This window comes from Cuculus canorus, chromosome 5 (assembly GCF_017976375.1).
Source record: "Cuculus canorus isolate bCucCan1 chromosome 5, bCucCan1.pri, whole genome shotgun sequence".
NCBI lineage: Eukaryota > Metazoa > Chordata > Aves > Cuculiformes > Cuculidae > Cuculus > Cuculus canorus.
The window spans coordinates 43,414,186-43,440,345 of record NC_071405.1 but is presented as its reverse complement, the minus strand read 5'-3'; the positions used below and the strand labels follow the sequence as shown (position 1 = coordinate 43,440,345).

General features: G+C 48.6%; 1 protein-coding gene across 1 annotated transcript in view; it reads left to right on the top strand.

The window, feature by feature from the left end:
* Positions 1-26,160, top strand: part of MUC2 (mucin 2, oligomeric mucus/gel-forming) — a 67,378-nt gene that overhangs the window by 16,961 nt on the left and 24,257 nt on the right. The window contains exons 19-44 of the mRNA XM_054068123.1: positions 149-300; positions 764-902; positions 1,426-1,536; positions 1,801-1,980; positions 2,997-3,236; positions 3,655-3,811; positions 4,460-4,588; positions 6,449-6,596; positions 7,467-7,510; positions 8,081-8,278; positions 8,663-8,692; positions 9,066-9,560; positions 11,020-11,619; positions 12,730-13,186; positions 13,244-13,329; positions 14,442-14,896; positions 14,939-15,041; positions 16,154-16,636; positions 16,679-16,753; positions 17,866-18,346; positions 18,380-18,465; positions 19,578-20,045; positions 21,290-21,716; positions 21,804-21,889; positions 23,000-23,599; positions 24,712-25,179. Of these exons, the coding sequence (XP_053924098.1) occupies positions 149-300; positions 764-902; positions 1,426-1,536; positions 1,801-1,980; positions 2,997-3,236; positions 3,655-3,811; positions 4,460-4,588; positions 6,449-6,596; positions 7,467-7,510; positions 8,081-8,278; positions 8,663-8,692; positions 9,066-9,560; positions 11,020-11,619; positions 12,730-13,186; positions 13,244-13,329; positions 14,442-14,896; positions 14,939-15,041; positions 16,154-16,636; positions 16,679-16,753; positions 17,866-18,346; positions 18,380-18,465; positions 19,578-20,045; positions 21,290-21,716; positions 21,804-21,889; positions 23,000-23,599; positions 24,712-25,179 (6,898 nt within the window). The remainder of the gene's footprint in view (positions 1-148; positions 301-763; positions 903-1,425; positions 1,537-1,800; positions 1,981-2,996; positions 3,237-3,654; positions 3,812-4,459; positions 4,589-6,448; positions 6,597-7,466; positions 7,511-8,080; positions 8,279-8,662; positions 8,693-9,065; positions 9,561-11,019; positions 11,620-12,729; positions 13,187-13,243; positions 13,330-14,441; positions 14,897-14,938; positions 15,042-16,153; positions 16,637-16,678; positions 16,754-17,865; positions 18,347-18,379; positions 18,466-19,577; positions 20,046-21,289; positions 21,717-21,803; positions 21,890-22,999; positions 23,600-24,711; positions 25,180-26,160) is intronic.

Genomic DNA, 26,160 nt, shown 5'->3' with positions numbered 1-26,160 from the left:
AAAAACATTAGAAATATAAAAGGAAAAAACCTTGTAAAACTAATCAATATTAGGCTGTTTGCTTATAAATGCAGTTTTTACCAGAGTGCTTGTGAAAAAGAACGCAGTGCTTTTTCATGAAGTAACAATTTGTCTTTATATTCCTTAGTTTCAGGCAGAGTGTATCTCAGGCTGTGTGTGTCCCGAAGGTCTGTTAGATGATGGGAAAGGGGGCTGTGTTGAGAGGAAGGACTGCCCATGCATTCATAACAACCAGTGGTATTCTCCTGGACAGAAGATAACAGTGGACTGCAACACCTGGTAAGTTATAATTTTGTGCTCTCTTCTAGGATATATTCTATGCAGTAAATTCATAGTCATGTCTAGGCTTATGTATCACAATGGCTGCAGTGGCTGCAAATATAAACCTTTATTTTCAGGCATAAATTTGGCTGTCTGAGGAAATACAGATTGTGCAGAAAATACTGCAATAATAGGTGCCTGTTTTCTGTAGCCATCTATCATTGGGAAAGTGTAATCATTTTTTTAAATATAAATGCTATCAGATCTGAAAAATGTAGCTGGCTAGAATTAAAAAAATCATATTATAGGCTTGAAAACAGTCTAAAGTATTGAAGTTGAGGTTTAAGACATTCTTAACACTGAAATGAGTATTGCACACATTATTACATTGTATCAAGTAGCTGCTTTGTTTGTTCTGCAGTTTTCCAAACAGCAGTATCTTGGTGAGATCTGGAAATTCAGATCTTTCTCTCTCTTCTAGCACCTGCCAGAAAGGATTTTGGAGCTGTACTGAAGACATGTGCTATGGGACCTGTATGATATATGGAAGTGGCCATTATATCACCTTTGATGGAAAATTCTATGACTTTGATGGGAATTGTGAATATGTAGCTACTCAGGTAATGTTGATCAGGAGGGCTAAAATGACATTTATTTGCCTTGAAGATCTACTTTCCTCTTCGGTTTTGTCATTCCTTATTGTCTGGCATCATTATCCTGGAGTGTTTACACATTCCACCAAGAATGTATTTTCAGCGCAGGCAAGATGCGAGTGGTTTTTATCTGGTTCACAAATTGTATGTGAGAGCTAACAGCACAATATCAGTTGCAAAATAAATCAGAATTCTAAGTTTACAAATAAAAATATTTATATTTAAAGATACATTCCTCATTTTGTTTTGTCATCTGCCTTATTTCCCAAGTTTTGCCACACATGAGACTGTATTAACTGTTTATACACATGCAGAGATGCATGTAAATGTTCAGGCATCTGTAAGATATATGTATGCAGGAATTCACAAATGAAGCAGCAGTAATAATTTATACATTGTAGAGATTTAAATGAGGTATTTATTATGAGATTAAACTAAAAATTAAATATTATGCCTAATATTTTTATGCTCATTTTTATTTTTTCTATAGGATTTTTGTGGTGACAAAAGTTCCAGTGGGTCATTTAGTATCATCACAGAGAACGTCCCTTGTGGAACTACAGGAGTCACCTGCTCAAAGGCTATTAAAATGTTTATAGGGGTGAGTAGTGATACTCAATGCATACATATCAGTATTAAGTATTTAAAAAAAAATAATGCTCCAAAGCTATAATCTGTAAAGGTATAGATTCTCAGGTACTGAGACCTCTTTCAAACAGAAGTGCCACACCACTTTCTGTCATATTTGAAAGTCAACCCAGACTTTGAGGTATTGATTTCAGAATGAGTTGTATTTTTATGAACATCTACTATTTTACTTCATCATAAAAGTTTGTGCGACAATATCTCTCTTCTTATCTTTCAGAAAACTGAACTGAAATTGGAGAACAAAGATTATAAAGAAATTCAGCGAGATATTGGTGATGACGTGCGTTATTGGAACAGGACAGTAGGCCTCTATCTTGTTATTGAGGCTACAAATGGTGTAATGCTTATCTGGGATAAGAAGACTACTGTTTTCATCAAGCTGACTCCTGACTACAAAGTTAGGACCTGTCTTCTTTTTCTTAAGTACTATTATGAATAGATTAATGAGATAAGAAAGCATCAATATTCTTTTATTCTGACTCCATCATTAACTCCTATATCCTCTGGGCATTGGTGTTTAGCTTGTATTATTATTGTCACAGCGTGCAGACGTGCTGCTGGAGCTCTTTACAGTCCCTCACAAAGTAATGCAGAGGATGCATGACATATGACTGCAATAAAACTAAACATATAAGGCATTCAGGGTTTGTGAATTTTGAGAGCTAAACATCTAAAGTGATTTAGGAGACTGACTGTACATGTGATTGGAAAACTGCATGGATTCTCAGCCCTGAGTTAAAACCAAACTCCATGTGCAATGTATGGAGATGGTTCTAATTTCCAAAAATCTGCATTAAGAGTACTGAATTCATTGACCTGAATGAGGAGGTGTGAGGTTGTATAAACAGGAACTCACTGTTGCCTGGGGGGGTTGATGTACCTTAAATAACACTACAAGCAATTCTCTATTGTGGGCAACTTTCTAAATTCTTTGGGAAAATAGTCTTTGTTATTTTTGTTCCATGGGTGAAGAAATGGTGCTCATTACATTAGAAGCTTTTATTACGAACAGTTTTGAGCAGTCTGAAATTCCTTCAGGCTTATATTAATAGATGAGTTAGGATGAATCAAGAAGAATGGAAAACGAATTAATTCTTCTCAGCTGAAAGAAGTTTAACCACTCTTTGGTGTTATGAGTTGAATTAAAGGCTGCCACAGAGACATGGAAGTACACTAAATATAATTAGTTTCAAGGATGGAAGAGTTTGCAACTGAATAGTTTGCTAAGTACACAGACAAATGAGGGTTTAATTTCTGTACAGATGATTTGGAAGTAAAGATGAAAAGACGTCATTTACATGGAGCGTCAGTTATCCTTTTTAATGTCAGTGTTTTGATCTTACTTTACTGAAGTCTTTTTCTTGCTTCCATGGTATATTTAAAAGCTCTGGATATATTTATTATTTTTTTCAGGGCAAAGTGTGTGGTCTGTGTGGCAACTTTGATGACAAGTCTAACAATGACTTTACAACAAGAAGTGGGCTGCAGGAGACTAATGCTCTGAAGTTCGGGAATTCGTGGAAACAGTCTTCTATGTGCCCAGATGTCACACAAGAGATTAAGCCCTGTGATGTGAAACCACATCGGAAGTCCTGGGCAGAGAAAGAATGCAGCATCATCCTTAGTGAAGTCTTTAAAATTTGTCACGCCAAGGTTTGTAGAGAGTAGTAAGTGATAGAACAGCACAGTGCCTTTCTGTTAATGCAGAAGCAGAGAGATCATCAGAAATTAATAAAGAAATGGTTAATTAGAGTGATCTTCAATTCAGTCTTCAGTACAGCTACAGGTGTCAGCACATTCCAGCTAGCCACAGTCAAAGTAGTTTGAGTATCTGTGGTAATGGGATTGTGTAATGGGACTCTACAAGCCCACATTCATCACCATAGTTTCATTGCTACTGCTGTGCAGACTAGCTTCAAAAATCTAGCCTGAACAAGTCCATGTGCTGCAGTTGCACCATCTCCTGTAGAGAGATTCTCAATCCTAAAAGTTCTAAGCTAGTGTGTCATTGGATAAACTCAAAAAATAGTAATTTGGAGCTGAACAAAGGCATCATTTCTTTCCCCAACAGGTGGACCCGATTCCTTTCTATGATGCTTGTGTTCACGATGCCTGCTCTTGTGACAGTGGTGGAGACTGTGAGTGCTTCTGTTCTGCAGTTGCTGCATATGCTCAAGAATGTACCAAGGCTCAGGCATGTGTTTTCTGGAGGACTCCCGATATATGCCGTGAGTAACAGTTAAACACAACTGTATTTTTCTGGCTGCTGTCAGAAAGCTGATCAAATAATGAGAATGTAAATTTTTTTTTATTTTAAAAGGTCACTTTGACTTGGAATTAAGGCTAGCTGTAGTTTTTAGGTGTAATGTTAGGGAAACAGAAGTTATATGTTTCAGATAACTCTGATACATAAGTTCATAAAAGCTCTTTCCTCTGGTCATAGACGTCTAAGTTGAAATCTGTTTTAAGTTGTATCCATGATATCTTATATGCTTGCTCTTGGTCTGCTGAATGTGACTCTTACTCAGTGATACAGCAAAAAATAACTATTTTGAATAAACTGCAAGAGTTTTTAGTGGTTTGCTAGTAGCTAGAAAGAAAAATACTCTCTGAAATTTACCCTTAATTTTAAATTAAAACCAAAACTCATTCTTTTTTGAGTGTTTAATATTAAAATCTTGTTCCCCAGAATTTTGAGCCCAGATTTTGAGGTACCCTGTGTTTAGTATAGTAGAAGAAAGTTCAGGTCCTATACCTCAAGAGTAATTTTTCTGGGTTAACACATAGATTCATTTAGCTTGTACCTTAAAAGACCCAATCAGAGCTGCATTCTGGCAACCATGTTTTTAAGCAACTTCTCTTTTTTTTGTCATCAGCGATATTTTGTGACTACTACAACCCTCGTAATGAGTGTGAATGGCACTACGAGCCTTGTGGCAGTAGTATCATGACCTGCAGGATGATTAATAATGTCAGCACAAACTTTTCAGTACCATACCTAGAAGGTAATAAATTTCTTGCCATTTTTATATTTTATTCCATATGACTTTGTCCAGGTATCATTCAATGGATATGGAATGTTCCTAAATCTGTTGGGTTGAATTTGTCTTCAGTCTTACATAAAATTTTCCTATAATGTAATTTATTATTTATTAATATCAGTGGGTGATGGTTACATTGCTGTCAGCCATAAAACTAGGGCTCTGCTTGGAGAATATCCTGAAACATGCAAGATTGTTACACTGTTCTAATTTTGCACCCCATCCCAAGGACACTCCAAGAGAAGGAAGACCTTTTTTATATGGCAAAAAAACAAGTTACAGATAGCTGGGTATTTTTCAGTCTATCCTTCTTATGCATCAAATCCCTCTTGACTTTATTAGATTAATGTGCAGCATCCTCCTGTCTTTACCATGGAAAATGTCTTTGATATCAGACACACTGATGGTGCTATATCTAGGATTCTCAATGGAGACCACAATATGTTGTCAGAAAGCTACTGGGGGCTGCTTCTATTTTTAGTATATTTCATTTACAGTGTTTGTTTAGGCTTTAAGACAAAGATGTGAGGCTAAAAGAGGTTATTCTGCATTCCATCCCACTTAGAGGATGCATAAGCCACTTAAATTCTACTGAACCTCTCAAAGTATCTAGAAATAGGATATTAGTACAGGAAAGTCCTTCTTCTTGATAACTGAAAGGGAATTCCACATTATGGGGACTGCAATGATCCAAGAGTATGAATGACTTCACAGATATCTTCTGGTATACCACATGAAGTAGTTCGAGAAAATAGCCATGGATTTGGTGACATAGTCCTCTTGGTCTGGAGTGGAGGTATTTATCTCCGGTTTAGGCATCGGAAAGAACTTCCTAGGGTTTGACTTTTGCTGTTTTAATCCTTGAAGTGCTGTTAACAAAGCAAAATAAGCCCCAAATAACCAAAATATTAAAAAATGATTGACTCTCTGTTTTGAAATATGTTGTCTTAGATTATTAGAAAGATTTGGGAAGTGGTAGAAGGCAGGTTATTATATATCCAGCTATCTTTCTAAATTATTTTTGGGTTTTATTTTCAGTAGAAATATAGAGCATACTTATTTTTGTTAGGACCTCTTTAGTACAGTCTGGCACCATGGAGTGACTTTTAAGTACCAGTTAATTACATGACCATTGAGTTTTTAGGCAATTTAGAACTCCAGCAGAGCATAAAGGTGATTTTATGTAATTAAGAATTGGATATTATGAAAGTTTATTTGAAAGCATGACACAATAATTTTTAGAAAGTGTACTTACCTGAAAAATACAATGAGAGTTGACAGATGGGGTTTAGGTCACGGGTCAAGGATATGGAACAATGCAGATAAATTTTCTGGTTTGGGTAGAGATTCCTCACCTATTAAAGGCACATAAACAAGGTCTATAGTGCCAATAAATGTAGAGAAAAACCTGTTTCTTAATGAATTCACTTGTATATTCTTCACACAATTATTATCGATATAGTGATCACATTTCAATATCTGTTGAAAAATCAGGATGTTACTTTATCTTAAAGTAACTAGCTACTCATAGAAACTAATATAAATCAGGTTTTTCTCCCAGGTCTTGAATTAGGAAAAAACAGCTTCCCTAGTTTTCATGACTAAACTCTCATGTAATGCTCCATATCCTGGTATCAATCAGAACTGTTTGATTTAAGTCTTTTGGAAAGACTAATTGTCTATGGATTAACGTGAATTTGAAATTTTTTATTTCTTTCACTATGCTTGATTCAATGGATATAATTTACCTTCAGAAGGTATATTATCATTGTGCTATTTATACTTTTTCTTTGTCCTGTGTGTTGCTGTTCTTGTCATCAACAGGTTGCTACCCCAGATGCCCTAAGGACAAGCCTGTTTATAATGAAGAGACAAAGGAATGTGTGCCTGAAGACGAATGTTGGTGTTACATCAATGATGTTCCTGTTCCCCCTGGTGATAAAATACCCACCAAAGAGAACTGTACAGAATGGTATATAAAAAATGGAAAAACACTTGCAGAAATTCAGGAAACAATTTATCTATGCTCAGCCCCTCATTTACTTAACTGGGCCTTAAGCAAATAGAGATGCAACTTCAACTGAAGAGCTGGTATATTCTGGCATTCATCTATAGAAACAGCGGAACAATGATGTTTATTGCAGCTGAGACTTACTCAAAAAAAATGCTTCACTTACAATATGTATAGATTCTAAACTTTTCAGTCATAGTTTTCCTAACCCACAACAATCCAGATTTCTGGTTGATAGAGTCATTATAATAACTGATTATCAAATTCATTGAATACAATATTTGAATTGTTATAAATGATAAAATGGCATGAATCCTGAATATGTCTCTAGAATAATCCTTTGATTCTCACAGTTCTTTGGGAACAGAGAGACTATTCGGCCTTGCATTCTCTTTTAAAACCGATATTTCAAAACAGTTGAAATTATCTGTCCTAGACCAGAAAGAGATATTTGAGTCCTAACTGCTCATTCCTACAGGCTTAGTAATGATAGTACTGACATCTATGACTCCACATGGTGACCAGAGACAAAAATACCTGATCTAGCTGTAAGTTCACTGCTCTGAAAAACAGTTGGTACTATTGCACTCCTGCAATTGGCAACACAAAGTGGTTCATGTTAGTCTTATGATCTTGCACTTAAACAATGAAATTGATGATTTAGTTTGAATGAAACAATGATAGGCAATATTGGAAAATATGCCTAGAAAAATACCCAGTAGTATGAATGGAGATCAAGTGACAAATTTCTGTGTTTCTGTGCTCTTGGCATTGCTCACAGTTGCCATAAAACATCTGCAACTTTTTAATTTTTGAAAATTTTCCTTTCAGTATCTGTGGCCCCTCAGGCTCCATAGAGTGTAAACCAATCCCAGGTAAATAATATTTTTTTTTTACAAACGAATAACAAAAAAATGCATAGAACAGTTACATCCGTCTCTAAAAAAGACTTAGTACTGATTTGGAATAATTCTTTCCAGTGCAAGTGGAAGCTGTAGCCGAAGAAAACTAGGCAGCACTTTTCTTGAACCTTGCTGTTGGTGTAATACTTATTGTTCAACCTTTTTCTCATGTCCTTTTTTTCTTTCTTCTCATGACCCATATCCAAATTGACTGATTTCTCTACAAGAGTTTGCACACCCAGAACATGTAGAGTTATAAAAAAGTGCCATATAGTAAACTGCAGTTGTTATTCTCTCAAATTATTTTAAAACTTGGATTGCAAGTCTGTTCTTCCAACTGTTTTATGCAGGGCTTTACTAGTTATGCTTTAATGTTTCTCTAAATGTAAAGATAAATTTGTGCAATGTATTAGATCTAAGCTCTGGATATAGCTCTGAAAGAAGCATGCATGACTCTTGTAAGTGCTTGCTTGACCATATGTATTTTACCTTTTTCTCTTACCCAGTAGTAGAAAAATTGTACAGTAAAGCTCTTTCTTGCAGGGTGTCCTTGTGTCATCAATGGTACGAGTTATCAAGTCGGTGACACTGTGGCACAAATACAGGACGGTAACATATGCATAACATACGTTTGTGCAGAAAATGGTTCTATAGTTGTTGGAAGCACTTATCCTTGTCCGACATCTATTTCACCTACAACCATTTCAACATCCTTCCCAACCAGCACTCTTACCACCACAGGTAAATCCTTAACAGAAATGCGCACCTAAAAATTATTTTCATTAAGAAAAAACTTTGAAGATAGAAAGTACAAGTGTATGAACTTACTGCTGACACAGACAGAGCAACACTTGCAAATAGTTTTATCACACTACACTAAGAAAGAAACACTTGAGCTGAGTTACTCCCCATGGAAGAAATTGTAAGTATAAAAGTACAGAATGCCTTCATAATTCTGAAAAACACATTAGCATCTCAATATCCAGCCAGGATGGTAGAATTTTCTCAGCAGTATCAGAAAAAAATATATAATTAGGATATTTAAAACTACTATTATATTTCCCTCTAAATACTGCAGATGATGGAGTAATGTTTTTTGTTTTGGTTTTTTTTTTCCTATTCTAGTTACCACTACAAGGTCTCCAGTAACGACATGTAAGTTTTAAATAGAAAACTAAGTTGTTAAAAAATGTCAAAGTAGCATTTAAAGGAAGAGTAAATTAACAGTGGCTGCTATAGAAAAATATTTTTGAAACAGAAATAAGTAATTTTTTTTAATTGCAAAAAAAAAGTGATAATTATAGATGGAAGAATGACCCTTAAAGACTTTTAAAGGTCAATTTATTGTGATGTGAAGCTTCCTGTTGAAAAACCTGCTAATACAGAACAAACTTTGAAATGCTTTTCTCTTTGAATAATGACAAGTTGCGATGCATTGTTGTAGTCCTTAATGGAATAGAATACAAACATAAAATTCTCAGAATGTTCTCTGTAAGTTCAGATGCTGAATATCTTTCTTTTCTTGCAGCTCCATGTTTTGGATTAATCTGTGATTGGACTGAGTGGTTTGATGTTAGCAAACCTGAAGACAATGGTGGTGACTATGAAACCTATGATGAAATAAGAAAGGAACATGGAAACAAAATATGTGAAGCTCCTGAAAACATCGAATGCAGAGCTACAGATAATCCTGACGTGAGCTTAGAGGAACTTGGCCAGAAAGTAGAGTGTAATGTTACATATGGGCTAATCTGTAAAAATGAGGAGCAAGATGCAACAATGTGGCAACTTTGCTATAATTATGAAATCAGGGTAAACTGTTGTGAGTGGCAGGAAATCTCTTGTGAAACCACAAGTACACCAAGTCTAACACCAACTGCAACTTCAACCACCACCAGCACAACAGTATCCATCACCACTACAACAAGGCAACCAATAGTTACCACCACGCCCGTACCCACTCCAACCATGACAAGCCAACCCACACCATCGGTCACCACCCCAGTAACTTCAACCTCTCCAGGTATTTGGCAGGCCAATACCCCTTGCCATTGCTTTGCTATAAAAGAGATACAGGGATCTCACCTACAAAAAGCGTGTCATTTCCATAATAGATATTGAGCTGGCAGGAAGTCTTACTTAGGCAGGTTAAGAGCTCTGTCCTTCTGTTCGAGAGGAGGTTCCCAGAAGGACTAATTGTGCAAGATTAGTAAGACTTAATTTAGAGTATCATTATTTCAGGCATTGTCTAGTGGTGGGATGGGGCTGTATAAAATTTCCTATTTCTTCTCCTACTTTCCTTCTGTCAGTACTAGATATTACTGTGATTATCGGTCTACGGAGGAAGGATTTCTTTGGCACAATTTGGGAATAGCTTCACTCTTCAGGTTGCCATGTGCTGTGAACTGTGGTTATTGTTTGCTGAGAGTCACTAGTGCTCTGGGAAGCAGTGATGAGGTTGACTTTCCACCACAGGGAAACTAAATGACAGTGAGACATGAACAAATTCCTGTACTTAATTCTTTCGCACACCGCATATTCCTCTCTCAGTCCTTATTCCATGAGAGAGTAAAATGTAGTAAGTAACAAGGCACAGCTAAAAAGGTCACAGAGCATTACTTAAATCATGTCATCATAGGTATTTTTAAATTTTTCAAAATGCCTAGTTTCAGGGCTGGGAAAACACTGTCATCACCTTGCCTGCACACTACATCTACTAGTATTGTATGCTTTCCATTGCAGGACACGACAGCCTAGTTATACACACTTTAACTATGTTAAGATAGAGCTGATAATAATAAATATAGGGCACGTGCCTACACAAAAATTCATGTTGAGTGCCAATCCTGTTGCACTCATGTATACTGCATAATTCAAATATTCTCTGTCCTTGACTGCTCCAACAGCCGCAAATTCATAAATAAGCACAGGGTCCCCTTCAACACTGTCAACAACCATTCCTACATCAGCCTCACCACAGTCTCCCGACAGCACTGTCACCACCATATTGTCACACAGCTTTCTCCGCTTTGTCCCCTTGCATTGCCTCTGTGGCCATTGCTGCCGTTCACCTGCAGTTCTGGCTATAAGAAGTCATTTTTTGCCGGCAGGGCTTGGGGAAAGGCTTCAGTTGGCAGGCTGCCCCTTGCTGTGGGCCAAGGCTGTTCCGCCTCATGCGTTGCCCTTTTGGGAGAGTTTTTGCTGTCGGGAAGGCCGATAGGGGGCCGTGCCCTAACTGCAGCAGGGGGGGACACACAAGGCTCGGTGGTGCCTGTGTCCTGATTGGGCCCTAGCGTGCTTTGTAGGGGTGGGAAGGGGAGTCCTGCCCGTGGAATTGAGCTTTGATGTGTCCAGCGTTGTCTGCCTGGCACTTTGCTGTGCAGTGGATGCCCAGAGCACCACTGGAAATGTGCCGGTACCCCGGCTTGTTGTCTCTGTCCCTGCCGTTTCTAATTGTTGCTCTTGTTGTTGTTGTCCCCCAGACTGTGACTGCATCTGGACGGACTGGATTGACGTGAGTTACCCAGACAGTTCTGACAGAAACAGTGGTGACTATGAGACCTTTGAGAATATTAGGAAGAACGACTCCTCCTGGGTGTGTGTGAAAGCTGAAAATATTTCATGCAGAGCAGAGAAATTCCCTGATGTTTCCCTCACCGAGTTAGGGCAGAAGGTGGAATGCAGTGTTGACAAGGGGCTCGTCTGTAACAATTGGGAGCAGCATCCAGGAGGTGAAACGCCGATGCCGGTTTGCCTCAACTATGAGATCAGTGTCTGCTGCGTCCCCGACATACCGGAGTGTCGTCCAAGTGCCATCCCAAGCACCACAACAGGCCCAACTTCTTCCACAACAAGCACAGGGTCCCCTTCAACTCTGTCGACAACCAGTCCCACATCAACCTCACCGGAGTCTCCCACCAGCACCGCCACCACCACAGTGCCACCCAGCAGCACCACCAGCAGCCCCCCGGGGACAACAACAACAACTGTTTCCAGCACAACACCTCACACGCAGACTACTGCCAGCACATCCACGCCCACACCGACGTACACCACCACTCTACCATCTCCACGGCCTCCAAGTACGGGTCTGCTCTGTGCTCTCGCGTGTTGCCTTGCTGTGGGAGCAATGAAGGTTCACGAGCACCTCAACTTGTGCCGTCTGTGTGGCATCGGGGGTGGGAGTAATTGTTGTGCTTCCCCTGACATGGCTGCTGCCCAGAGCTAGCCCTTGGGCTGTCTGTTTCAGACGGGAGGATGGCGCAGGGATCCTGTGTAGAAGGTCTTGTGTTCTCTGACAGAGCAGGGCTCGGAGAAGGCTTTTCATGCTGATGCCTCCGCCCAGCCTAGGCGGATGCTGCACTGAGGGCAAGACTTGCTTTTGCTGCTCTTGGGCCTCATCCTTCAGCTGGAGAGAGTGTACCATGGTGGGACCCGTGGTGTGCGATGGGAGCGGGGCTTGATTTAGTGGCACTGTCCCATCGGGTAGTGTTTGGGCACAGTTGTGCAGACTTTCTCCGCTTTGTCCCCTTGCGTTGCCTCTGTGGCCATCGCTGCCGTTCACCTGCAGTTCTGGCTATAAGAAGTCATTTTTTGCCGGCAGGGCTTGGGGAAAGGCTTCAGTTGGCAGGCTGCCCCTTGCTGTGGGCCAAGGCTCTGGGCAGCCGGGATCTCCCAGGGTTCCCGTGAGTGTTGTTCTCGAGCCGCGCGCACGCTGCTGGGAAGCAAGTGGGTGTTTTGGCAGTAGTGCGTGTCCTGTGCCTGCTTCCTCTGTGGTCATGAGCCTTCTGGAAGTTTTCACTTCTACCTGAGAGTGAGGTGGTGTGAGCAGCACAAGAAGATGAGAGGGTGGCGGCAGTGCCTGCTTGGTCCTGTTCCGCCTCATGCGTTGCCCTTTTGGGAGAGTTTTTGCAGTCGGGAAGGCCGATAGGGGGCCGTGCCCTAACTGCAGCAGGGGGGGACACGCAAGGCTCGGTGGTGCCTGTGTCCTGATTGGGCCCTAGCGTGCTTTGTAGGGGTGGGAAGGGGAGTCCTGCCCGTGGAATTGAGCTTTGATGTGTCCAGCGTTGTCTGCCTGGCACTTTGCTGTGCAGTGGACGCCCAGAGCACCACTGGAAATGTGCCGGTACCCCGGCTTGTTGTCTCTGTCCCTGCCGTTTCTAATTGTTGCTCTTGTTGTTGTTGTCCCCCAGACTGTGACTGCATCTGGACGGACTGGATTGACGTGAGTTACCCAGACAGTTCTGACAGAAACAGTGGTGACTATGAGACCTTTGAGAATATTAGGAAGAACGACTCCTCCTGGGTGTGTGTGAAAGCTGAAAATATTTCATGCAGAGCAGAGAAATTCCCTGATGTTTCCCTCACCGAGTTAGGGCAGAAGGTGGAATGCAGTGTTGACAAGGGGCTCGTCTGTAACAATTGGGAGCAGCATCCAGGAGGTGAAACGCCGATGCCGGTTTGCCTCAACTATGAGATCAGTGTCTGCTGCGTCCCCGACATACCGGAGTGTCGTCCAAGTGCCATCCCAAGCACCACAACAGGCCCAACTTCTTCCACAACAAGCACAGGGTCCCCTTCAACTCTGTCGACAACCAGTCCCACATCAACCTCACCGGAGTCTCCCACCAGCACCGCCACCACCACAGTGCCACCCAGCAGCACCACCAGCAGCCCCCCGGGGACAACAACAACAACTGTTTCCAGCACAACACCTCACACGCAGACTACTGCCAGCACATCCACGCCCACACCGACGTACACCACCACTCTACCATCTCCACGGCCTCCAAGTACGGGTCTGCTCTGTGCTCTCGCGTGTTGCCTTGCTGTGGGAGCAATGAAGGTTCACGAGCACCTCAACTTGTGCCGTCTGTGTGGCATCGGGGGTGGGAGTAATTGTTGTGCTTCCCCTGACATGGCTGCTGCCCAGAGCTAGCCCTTGGGCTGTCTGTTTCAGACGGGAGGATGGCGCAGGGATCCTGTGTAGAAGGTCTTGTGTTCTCTGACAGAGCAGGGCTCGGAGAAGGCTTTTCATGCTGATGCCTCCGCCCAGCCTAGGCGGATGCTGCACTGAGGGCAAGACTTGCTTTTGCTGCTCTTGGGCCTCATCCTTCAGCTGGAGAGAGTGTACCATGGTGGGACCCGTGGTGTGCAATGGGAGCGGGGCTTGATTTAGTGGCACTGTCCTATCGGGTAGTGTTTGGGCACAGCTGTGCAGACTTTCTCCGCTTTGTCCCCTTGCGTTGCCTCTGTGGCCATCGCTGCCGTTCACCTGCAGTTCTGGCTATAAGAAGTCATTTTTTTTGCCGGCAGGGCTTGGGGAAAGGCTTCAGTTGGCAGGCTGCCCCTTGCTGTGGGCCAAGGCTCTGGGCAGCCGGGATCTCCCAGGGTTCCCGTGAGTGTTGTTCTCGAGCCGCGCGCACGCTGCTGGGAAGCAAGTGGGTGTTTTGGCAGTAGTGCGTGTCCTGTGCCTGCTTCCTCTGTGGTCATGAGCCTTCTGGAAGTTTTCACTTCTACCTGAGAGTGAGGTGGTGTGAGCAGCACAAGAAGATGAGAGGGTGGCGGCAGTGCCTGCTTGGTCCTGTTCCGCCTCATGCGTTGCCCTTTTGGGAGAGTTTTTGCAGTCGGGAAGGCCGATAGGGGGCCGTGCCCTAACTGCAGCAGGGGGGGACACGCAAGGCTCGGTGGTGCCTGTGTCCTGATTGGGCCCTAGCGTGCTTTGTAGGGGTGGGAAGGGGAGTCCTGCCCATGGAATTGAGCTTTGATGTGTCCAGCGTTGTCTGCCTGGCACTTTGCTGTGCAGTGGACGCCCAGAGCACCACTGGAAATGTGCCGGTACCCCGGCTTGTTGTCTCTGTCCCTGCCGTTTCTAATTGTTGCTCTTGTTGTTGTTGTCCCCCAGACTGTGACTGCATCTGGACGGACTGGATTGACGTGAGTTACCCAGACAGTTCTGACAGAAACAGTGGTGACTATGAGACCTTTGAGAATATTAGGAAGAACGACTCCTCCTGGGTGTGTGTGAAAGCTGAAAATATTTCATGCAGAGCAGAGAAATTCCCTGATGTTTCCCTCACCGAGTTAGGGCAGAAGGTGGAATGCAGTGTTGACAAGGGGCTCGTCTGTAACAATTGGGAGCAGCATCCAGGAGGTGAAACGCCGATGCCGGTTTGCCTCAACTATGAGATCAGTGTCTGCTGCGTCCCCGACATACCGGAGTGTCGTCCAAGTGCCATCCCAAGCACCACAACAGGCCCAACTTCTTCCACAACAAGCACAGGGTCCCCTTCAACTCTGTCGACAACCAGTCCCACATCAACCTCACCGGAGTCTCCCACCAGCACCGCCACCACCACAGTGCCACCCAGCAGCACCACCAGCAGCCCCCCGGGGACAACAACAACAACTGTTTCCAGCACAACACCTCACACGCAGACTACTGCCAGCACATCCACGCCCACACCGACGTACACCACCACTCTACCATCTCCACGGCCTCCAAGTACGGGTCTGCTCTGTGCTCTCGCGTGTTGCCTTGCTGTGGGAGCAATGAAGGTTCACGAGCACCTCAACTTGTGCCGTCTGTGTGGCATCGGGGGTGGGAGTAATTGTTGTGCTTCCCCTGACATGGCTGCTGCCCAGAGCTAGCCCTTGGGCTGTCTGTTTCAGACGGGAGGATGGCGCAGGGATCCTGTGTAGAAGGTCTTGTGTTCTCTGACAGAGCAGGGCTCGGAGAAGGCTTTTCATGCTGATGCCTCCGCCCAGCCTAGGCGGATGCTGCACTGAGGGCAAGACTTGCTTTTGCTGCTCTTGGGCCTCATCCTTCAGCTGGAGAGAGTGTACCATGGTGGGACCCGTGGTGTGCAATGGGAGCGGGGCTTGATTTAGTGGCACTGTCCTATCGGGTAGTGTTTGGGCACAGCTGTGCAGACTTTCTCCGCTTTGTCCCCTTGCGTTGCCTCTGTGGCCATCGCTGCCGTTCACCTGCAGTTCTGGCTATAAGAAGTCATTTTTTTTGCCGGCAGGGCTTGGGGAAAGGCTTCAGTTGGCAGGCTGCCCCTTGCTGTGGGCCAAGGCTCTGGGCAGCCGGGATCTCCCAGGGTTCCCGTGAGTGTTGTTCTCGAGCCGCGCGCACGCTGCTGGGAAGCAAGTGGGTGTTTTGGCAGTAGTGCGTGTCCTGTGCCTGCTTCCTCTGTGGTCATGAGCCTTCTGGAAGTTTTCACTTCTACCTGAGAGTGAGGTGGTGTGAGCAGCACAAGAAGATGAGAGGGTGGCGGCAGTGCCTGCTTGGTCCTGTTCCGCCTCATGCGTTGCCCTTTTGGGAGAGTTTTTGCAGTCGGGAAGGCCGATAGGGGGCCGTGCCCTAACTGCAGCAGGGGGGGACACGCAAGGCTCGGTGGTGCCTGTGTCCTGATTGGGCCCTAGCGTGCTTTGTAGGGGTGGGAAGGGGAGTCCTGCCCGTGGAATTGAGCTTTGATGTGTCCAGCGTTGTCTGCCTGGCACTTTGCTGTGCAGTGGACGCCCAGAGCACCACTGGAAATGTGCCGGTACCCCGGCTTGTTGTCTCTGTCCCTGCCGTTTCTAATTGTTGCTCTTGTTGTTGTTGTCCCCCAGACTGTGACTGCATCTGGACGGACTGGATTGACGTGAGTTACCCAGACAGTTCTGACAGAAACAGTGGTGACTATGAGACCTTTGAGAATATTAGGAAGAACGACTCCTCCTGGGTGTGTGTGAAAGCTGAAAATATTTCATGCAGAGCAGAGAAATTCCCTGATGTTTCCCTCACCGAGTTAGGGCAGAAGGTGGAATGCAGTGTTGACAAGGGGCTCGTCTGTAACAATTGGGAGCAGCATCCAGGAGGTGAAACGCCGATGCCGGTTTGCCTCAACTATGAGATCAGTGTCTGCTGCGTCCCCGACATACCGGAGTGTCGTCCAAGTGCCATCCCAAGCACCACAACAGGCCCAACTTCTTCCACAACAAGCACAGGGTCCCCTTCAACTCTGTCGACAACCAGTCCCACATCAACCTCACCGGAGTCTCCCACCAGCACCGCCACCACCACAGTGCCACCCAGCAGCACCACCAGCAGCCCCCCGGGGACAACAACAACAACTGTTTCCAGCACAACACCTCACACGCAGACTACTGCCAGCACATCCACGCCCACACCGACGTACACCACCACTCTACCATCTCCACGGCCTCCAAGTACGGGTCTGCTCTGTGCTCTCGCGTGTTGCCTTGCTGTGGGAGCAATGAAGGTTCACGAGCACCTCAACTTGTGCCGTCTGTGTGGCATCGGGGGTGGGAGTAATTGTTGTGCTTCCCCTGACATGGCTGCTGCCCAGAGCTAGCCCTTGGGCTGTCTGTTTCAGACGGGAGGATGGCGCAGGGATCCTGTGTAGAAGGTCTTGTGTTCTCTGACAGAGCAGGGCTCGGAGAAGGCTTTTCATGCTGATGCCTCCGCCCAGCCTAGGCGGATGCTGCACTGAGGGCAAGACTTGCTTTTGCTGCTCTTGGGCCTCATCCTTCAGCTGGAGAGAGTGTACCATGGTGGGACCCGTGGTGTGCGATGGGAGCGGGGCTTGATTTAGTGGCACTGTCCCATCGGGTAGTGTTTGGGCACAGTTGTGCAGACTTTCTCCGCTTTGTCCCCTTGCGTTGCCTCTGTGGCCATCGCTGCCGTTCACCTGCAGTTCTGGCTATAAGAAGTCATTTTTTTTGCCGGCAGGGCTTGGGGAAAGGCTTCAGTTGGCAGGCTGCCCCTTGCTGTGGGCCAAGGCTCTGGGCAGCCGGGATCTCCCAGGGTTCCCGTGAGTGTTGTTCTCGAGCCGCGCGCACGCTGCTGGGAAGCAAGTGGGTGTTTTGGCAGTAGTGCGTGTCCTGTGCCTGCTTCCTCTGTGGTCATGAGCCTTCTGGAAGTTTTCACTTCTACCTGAGAGTGAGGTGGTGTGAGCAGCACAAGAAGATGAGAGGGTGGCGGCAGTGCCTGCTTGGTCCTGTTCCGCCTCATGCGTTGCCCTTTTGGGAGAGTTTTTGCAGTCGGGAAGGCCGATAGGGGGCCGTGCCCTAACTGCAGCAGGGGGGGACACGCAAGGCTCGGTGGTGCCTGTGTCCTGATTGGGCCCTAGCGTGCTTTGTAGGGGTGGGAAGGGGAGTCCTGCCCGTGGAATTGAGCTTTGATGTGTCCAGCGTTGTCTGCCTGGCACTTTGCTGTGCAGTGGACGCCCAGAGCACCACTGGAAATGTGCCGGTACCCCGGCTTGTTGTCTCTGTCCCTGCCGTTTCTAATTGTTGCTCTTGTTGTTGTTGTCCCCCAGACTGTGACTGCATCTGGACGGACTGGATTGACGTGAGTTACCCAGACAGTTCTGACAGAAACAGTGGTGACTATGAGACCTTTGAGAATATTAGGAAGAACGACTCCTCCTGGGTGTGTGTGAAAGCTGAAAATATTTCATGCAGAGCAGAGAAATTCCCTGATGTTTCCCTCACCGAGTTAGGGCAGAAGGTGGAATGCAGTGTTGACAAGGGGCTCGTCTGTAACAATTGGGAGCAGCATCCAGGAGGTGAAACGCCGATGCCGGTTTGCCTCAACTATGAGATCAGTGTCTGCTGCGTCCCCGACATACCGGAGTGTCGTCCAAGTGCCATCCCAAGCACCACAACAGGCCCAACTTCTTCCACAACAAGCACAGGGTCCCCTTCAACTCTGTCGACAACCAGTCCCACATCAACCTCACCGGAGTCTCCCACCAGCACCGCCACCACCACAGTGCCACCCAGCAGCACCACCAGCAGCCCCCCGGGGACAACAACAACAACTGTTTCCAGCACAACACCTCACACGCAGACTACTGCCAGCACATCCACGCCCACACCGACGTACACCACCACTCTACCATCTCCACGGCCTCCAAGTACGGGTCTGCTCTGTGCTCTCGCGTGTTGCCTTGCTGTGGGAGCAATGAAGGTTCACGAGCACCTCAACTTGTGCCGTCTGTGTGGCATCGGGGGTGGGAGTAATTGTTGTGCTTCCCCTGACATGGCTGCTGCCCAGAGCTAGCCCTTGGGCTGTCTGTTTCAGACGGGAGGATGGCGCAGGGATCCTGTGTAGAAGGTCTTGTGTTCTCTGACAGAGCAGGGCTCGGAGAAGGCTTTTCATGCTGATGCCTCCGCCCAGCCTAGGCGGATGCTGCACTGAGGGCAAGACTTGCTTTTGCTGCTCTTGGGCCTCATCCTTCAGCTGGAGAGAGTGTACCATGGTGGGACCCGTGGTGTGCAATGGGAGCGGGGCTTGATTTAGTGGCACTGTCCTATCGGGTAGTGTTTGGGCACAGCTGTGCAGACTTTCTCCGCTTTGTCCCCTTGCGTTGCCTCTGTGGCCATCGCTGCCGTTCACCTGCAGTTCTGGCTATAAGAAGTCATTTTTTTTGCCGGCAGGGCTTGGGGAAAGGCTTCAGTTGGCAGGCTGCCCCTTGCTGTGGGCCAAGGCTCTGGGCAGCCGGGATCTCCCAGGGTTCCCGTGAGTGTTGTTCTCGAGCCGCGCGCACGCTGCTGGGAAGCAAGTGGGTGTTTTGGCAGTAGTGCGTGTCCTGTGCCTGCTTCCTCTGTGGTCATGAGCCTTCTGGAAGTTTTCACTTCTACCTGAGAGTGAGGTGGTGTGAGCAGCACAAGAAGATGAGAGGGTGGCGGCAGTGCCTGCTTGGTCCTGTTCCGCCTCATGCGTTGCCCTTTTGGGAGAGTTTTTGCAGTCGGGAAGGCCGATAGGGGGCCGTGCCCTAACTGCAGCAGGGGGGGACACGCAAGGCTCGGTGGTGCCTGTGTCCTGATTGGGCCCTAGCGTGCTTTGTAGGGGTGGGAAGGGGAGTCCTGCCCGTGGAATTGAGCTTTGATGTGTCCAGCGTTGTCTGCCTGGCACTTTGCTGTGCAGTGGACGCCCAGAGCACCACTGGAAATGTGCCGGTACCCCGGCTTGTTGTCTCTGTCCCTGCCGTTTCTAATTGTTGCTCTTGTTGTTGTTGTCCCCCAGACTGTGACTGCATCTGGACGGACTGGATTGACGTGAGTTACCCAGACAGTTCTGACAGAAACAGTGGTGACTATGAGACCTTTGAGAATATTAGGAAGAACGACTCCTCCTGGGTGTGTGTGAAAGCTGAAAATATTTCATGCAGAGCAGAGAAATTCCCTGATGTTTCCCTCACCGAGTTAGGGCAGAAGGTGGAATGCAGTGTTGACAAGGGGCTCGTCTGTAACAATTGGGAGCAGCATCCAGGAGGTGAAACGCCGATGCCGGTTTGCCTCAACTATGAGATCAGTGTCTGCTGCGTCCCCGACATACCGGAGTGTCGTCCAAGTGCCATCCCAAGCACCACAACAGGCCCAACTTCTTCCACAACAAGCACAGGGTCCCCTTCAACTCTGTCGACAACCAGTCCCACATCAACCTCACCGGAGTCTCCCACCAGCACCGCCACCACCACAGTGCCACCCAGCAGCACCACCAGCAGCCCCCCGGGGACAACAACAACAACTGTTTCCAGCACAACACCTCACACGCAGACTACTGCCAGCACATCCACGCCCACACCGACGTACACCACCACTCTACCATCTCCACGGCCTCCAAGTACGGGTCTGCTCTGTGCTCTCGCGTGTTGCCTTGCTGTGGGAGCAATGAAGGTTCACGAGCACCTCAACTTGTGCCGTCTGTGTGGCATCGGGGGTGGGAGTAATTGTTGTGCTTCCCCTGACATGGCTGCTGCCCAGAGCTAGCCCTTGGGCTGTCTGTTTCAGACGGGAGGATGGCGCAGGGATCCTGTGTAGAAGGTCTTGTGTTCTCTGACAGAGCAGGGCTCGGAGAAGGCTTTTCATGCTGATGCCTCCGCCCAGCCTAGGCGGATGCTGCACTGAGGGCAAGACTTGCTTTTGCTGCTCTTGGGCCTCATCCTTCAGCTGGAGAGAGTGTACCATGGTGGGACCCGTGGTGTGCGATGGGAGCGGGGCTTGATTTAGTGGCACTGTCCCATCGGGTAGTGTTTGGGCACAGTTGTGCAGACTTTCTCCGCTTTGTCCCCTTGCGTTGCCTCTGTGGCCATCGCTGCCGTTCACCTGCAGTTCTGGCTATAAGAAGTCATTTTTTTTGCCGGCAGGGCTTGGGGAAAGGCTTCAGTTGGCAGGCTGCCCCTTGCTGTGGGCCAAGGCTCTGGGCAGCCGGGATCTCCCAGGGTTCCCGTGAGTGTTGTTCTCGAGCCGCGCGCACGCTGCTGGGAAGCAAGTGGGTGTTTTGGCAGTAGTGCGTGTCCTGTGCCTGCTTCCTCTGTGGTCATGAGCCTTCTGGAAGTTTTCACTTCTACCTGAGAGTGAGGTGGTGTGAGCAGCACAAGAAGATGAGAGGGTGGCGGCAGTGCCTGCTTGGTCCTGTGCCGCCTCATGCGTTGCCCTTTTGGGAGAGTTTTTGCAGTCGGGAAGGCCGATAGGGGGCCGTGCCCTAACTGCAGCAGGGGGGGACACGCAAGACTCGGTGGTGCCTGTGTCCTGATTGGGCCCTAGCGTGCTTTGTAGGGGTGGGAAGGGGAGTCCTGCCCGTGGAATTGAGCTTGGATGTGTCCAGCGTTGTCTGCCTGGCACTTTGCTGTGCAGTGGACGCCCAGAGCACCACTGGAAATGTGCCGGTACCCCGGCTTGTTGTCTCTGTCCCTGCCGTTTCTAATTGTTGCTCTTGTTGTTGTTGTCCCCCAGACTGTGACTGCATCTGGACGGACTGGATTGACGTGAGTTACCCAGACAGTTCTGACAGAAACAGTGGTGACTATGAGACCTTTGAGAATATTAGGAAGAACGACTCCTCCTGGGTGTGTGTGAAAGCTGAAAATATTTCATGCAGAGCAGAGAAATTCCCTGATGTTTCCCTCACCGAGTTAGGGCAGAAGGTGGAATGCAGTGTTGACAAGGGGCTCGTCTGTAACAATTGGGAGCAGCATCCAGGAGGTGAAACGCCGATGCCGGTTTGCCTCAACTATGAGATCAGTGTCTGCTGCGTCCCCGACATACCGGAGTGTCGTCCAAGTGCCATCCCAAGCACCACAACAGGCCCAACTTCTTCCACAACAAGCACAGGGTCCCCTTCAACTCTGTCGACAACCAGTCCCACATCAACCTCACCGGAGTCTCCCACCAGCACCGCCACCACCACAGTGCCACCCAGCAGCACCACCAGCAGCCCCCCGGGGACAACAACAACAACTGTTTCCAGCACAACACCTCACACGCAGACTACTGCCAGCACATCCACGCCCACACCGACGTACACCACCACTCTACCATCTCCACGGCCTCCAAGTACGGGTCTGCTCTGTGCTCTCGCGTGTTGCCTTGCTGTGGGAGCAATGAAGGTTCACGAGCACCTCAACTTGTGCCGTCTGTGTGGCATCGGGGGTGGGAGTAATTGTTGTGCTTCCCCTGACATGGCTGCTGCCCAGAGCTAGCCCTTGGGCTGTCTGTTTCAGACGGGAGGATGGCGCAGGGATCCTGTGTAGAAGGTCTTGTGTTCTCTGACAGAGCAGGGCTCGGAGAAGGCTTTTCATGCTGATGCCTCCGCCCAGCCTAGGCGGATGCTGCACTGAGGGCAAGACTTGCTTTTGCTGCTCTTGGGCCTCATCCTTCAGCTGGAGAGAGTGTACCATGGTGGGACCCGTGGTGTGCGATGGGAGCGGGGCTTGATTTAGTGGCACTGTCCTATCGGGTAGTGTTTGGGCACAGCTGTGCAGACTTTCTCCGCTTTGTCCCCTTGCGTTGCCTCTGTGGCCATCGCTGCCGTTCACCTGCAGTTCTGGCTATAAGAAGTCATTTTTTGCCGGCAGGGCTTGGGGAAAGGCTTCAGTTGGCAGGCTGCCCCTTGCTGTGGGCCAAGGCTCTGGGCAGCCGGGATCTCCCAGGGTTCCCGTGAGTGTTGTTCTCGAGCCGCGCGCACGCTGCTGGGAAGCAAGTGGGTGTTTTGGCAGTAGTGCGTGTCCTGTGCCTGCTTCCTCTGTGGTCATGAGCCTTCTGGAAGTTTTCACTTCTACCTGAGAGTGAGGTGGTGTGAGCAGCACAAGAAGATGAGAGGGTGGCGGCAGTGCCTGCTTGGTCCTGTTCCGCCTCATGCGTTGCCCTTTTGGGAGAGTTTTTGCAGTCGGGAAGGCCGATAGGGGGCCGTGCCCTAACTGCAGCAGGGGGGGACACGCAAGGCTCGGTGGTGTCTGTGTCCTGATTGGGCCCTGGCGTGCTTTGTAGGGGTGGGAAGGGGAGTCCTGCCCATGGAATTGAGCTTTGATGTGTCCAGCGTTGTCTGCCTGGCACTTTGCTGTGCAGTGGACGCCCAGAGCACCACTGGAAATGTGCCGGTACCCCGGCTTGTTGTCTCTGTCCCTGCCGTTTCTAATTGTTGCTCTTGTTGTTGTTGTCCCCCAGACTGTGACTGCATCTGGACGGACTGGATTGACGTGAGTTACCCAGACAGTTCTGACAGAAACAGTGGTGACTATGAGACCTTTGAGAATATTAGGAAGAACGACTCCTCCTGGGTGTGTGTGAAAGCTGAAAATATTTCATGCAGAGCAGAGAAATTCCCTGATGTTTCCCTCACCGAGTTAGGGCAGAAGGTGGAATGCAGTGTTGACAAGGGGCTCGTCTGTAACAATTGGGAGCAGCATCCAGGAGGTGAAACGCCGATGCCGGTTTGCCTCAACTATGAGATCAGTGTCTGCTGCGTCCCCGACATACCGGAGTGTCGTCCAAGTGCCATCCCAAGCACCACAACAGGCCCAACTTCTTCCACAACAAGCACAGGGTCCCCTTCAACTCTGTCGACAACCAGTCCCACATCAACCTCACCGGAGTCTCCCACCAGCACCGCCACCACCACAGTGCCACCCAGCAGCACCACCAGCAGCCCCCCGGGGACAACAACAACAACTGTTTCCAGCACAACACCTCACACGCAGACTACTGCCAGCACATCCACGCCCACACCGACGTACACCACCACTCTACCATCTCCACGGCCTCCAAGTACGGGTCTGCTCTGTGCTCTCGCGTGTTGCCTTGCTGTGGGAGCAATGAAGGTTCACGAGCACCTCAACTTGTGCCGTCTGTGTGGCATCGGGGGTGGGAGTAATTGTTGTGCTTCCCCTGACATGGCTGCTGCCCAGAGCTAGCCCTTGGGCTGTCTGTTTCAGACGGGAGGATGGCGCAGGGATCCTGTGTAGAAGGTCTTGTGTTCTCTGACAGAGCAGGGCTCGGAGAAGGCTTTTCATGCTGATGCCTCCGCCCAGCCTAGGCGGATGCTGCACTGAGGGCAAGACTTGCTTTTGCTGCTCTTGGGCCTCATCCTTCAGCTGGAGAGAGTGTACCATGGTGGGACCCGTGGTGTGCGATGGGAGCGGGGCTTGATTTAGTGGCACTGTCCCATCGGGTAGTGTTTGGGCACAGTTGTGCAGACTTTCTCCGCTTTGTCCCCTTGCGTTGCCTCTGTGGCCATCGCTGCCGTTCACCTGCAGTTCTGGCTATAAGAAGTCATTTTTTTTGCCGGCAGGGCTTGGGGAAAGGCTTCAGTTGGCAGGCTGCCCCTTGCTGTGGGCCAAGGCTCTGGGCAGCCGGGATCTCCCAGGGTTCCCGTGAGTGTTGTTCTCGAGCCGCGCGCACGCTGCTGGGAAGCAAGTGGGTGTTTTGGCAGTAGTGCGTGTCCTGTGCCTGCTTCCTCTGTGGTCATGAGCCTTCTGGAAGTTTTCACTTCTACCTGAGAGTGAGGTGGTGTGAGCAGCACAAGAAGATGAGAGGGTGGCGGCAGTGCCTGCTTGGTCCTGTTCCGCCTCATGCGTTGCCCTTTTGGGAGAGTTTTTGCAGTCGGGAAGGCCGATAGGGGGCCGTGCCCTAACTGCAGCAGGGGGGGACACGCAAGGCTCGGTGGTGCCTGTGTCCTGATTGGGCCCTAGCGTGCTTTGTAGGGGTGGGAAGGGGAGTCCTGCCCATGGAATTGAGCTTTGATGTGTCCAGCGTTGTCTGCCTGGCACTTTGCTGTGCAGTGGATGCCCAGAGCACCACTGGAAATGTGCCGGTACCCCGGCTTGTTGTCTCTGTCCCTGCCGTTTCTAATTGTTGCTCTTGTTGTTGTTGTCCCCCAGACTGTGACTGCATCTGGACGGACTGGATTGACGTGAGTTACCCAGACAGTTCTGACAGAAACAGTGGTGACTATGAGACCTTTGAGAATATTAGGAAGAACGACTCCTCCTGGGTGTGTGTGAAAGCTGAAAATATTTCATGCAGAGCAGAGAAATTCCCTGATGTTTCCCTCACCGAGTTAGGGCAGAAGGTGGAATGCAGTGTTGACAAGGGGCTCGTCTGTAACAATTGGGAGCAGCATCCAGGAGGTGAAACGCCGATGCCGGTTTGCCTCAACTATGAGATCAGTGTCTGCTGCGTCCCCGACATACCGGAGTGTCGTCCAAGTGCCATCCCAAGCACCACAACAGGCCCAACTTCTTCCACAACAAGCACAGGGTCCCCTTCAACTCTGTCGACAACCAGTCCCACATCAACCTCACCGGAGTCTCCCACCAGCACCGCCACCACCACAGTGCCACCCAGCAGCACCACCAGCAGCCCCCCGGGGACAACAACAACAACTGTTTCCAGCACAACACCTCACACGCAGACTACTGCCAGCACATCCACGCCCACACCGACGTACACCACCACTCTACCATCTCCACGGCCTCCAAGTACGGGTCTGCTCTGTGCTCTCGCGTGTTGCCTTGCTGTGGGAGCAATGAAGGTTCACGAGCACCTCAACTTGTGCCGTCTGTGTGGCATCGGGGGTGGGAGTAATTGTTGTGCTTCCCCTGACATGGCTGCTGCCCAGAGCTAGCCCTTGGGCTGTCTGTTTCAGACGGGAGGATGGCGCAGGGATCCTGTGTAGAAGGTCTTGTGTTCTCTGACAGAGCAGGGCTCGGAGAAGGCTTTTCATGCTGATGCCTCCGCCCAGCCTAGGCGGATGCTGCACTGAGGGCAAGACTTGCTTTTGCTGCTCTTGGGCCTCATCCTTCAGCTGGAGAGAGTGTACCATGGTGGGACCCGTGGTGTGCGATGGGAGCGGGGCTTGATTTAGTGGCACTGTCCCATCGGGTAGTGTTTGGGCACAGCTGTGCAGACTTTCTCCGCTTTGTCCCCTTGCGTTGCCTCTGTGGCCATCGCTGCCGTTCACCTGCAGTTCTGGCTATAAGAAGTCATTTTTTTTGCCGGCAGGGCTTGGGGAAAGGCTTCAGTTGGCAGGCTGCCCCTTGCTGTGGGCCAAGGCTCTGGGCAGCCGGGATCTCCCAGGGTTCCCGTGAGTGTTGTTCTCGAGCCGCGCGCACGCTGCTGGGAAGCAAGTGGGTGTTTTGGCAGTAGTGCGTGTCCTGTGCCTGCTTCCTCTGTGGTCATGAGCCTTCTGGAAGTTTTCACTTCTACCTGAGAGTGAGGTGGTGTGAGCAGCACAAGAAGATGAGAGGGTGGCGGCAGTGCCTGCTTGGTCCTGTTCCGCCTCATGCGTTGCCCTTTTGGGAGAGTTTTTGCAGTCGGGAAGGCCGATA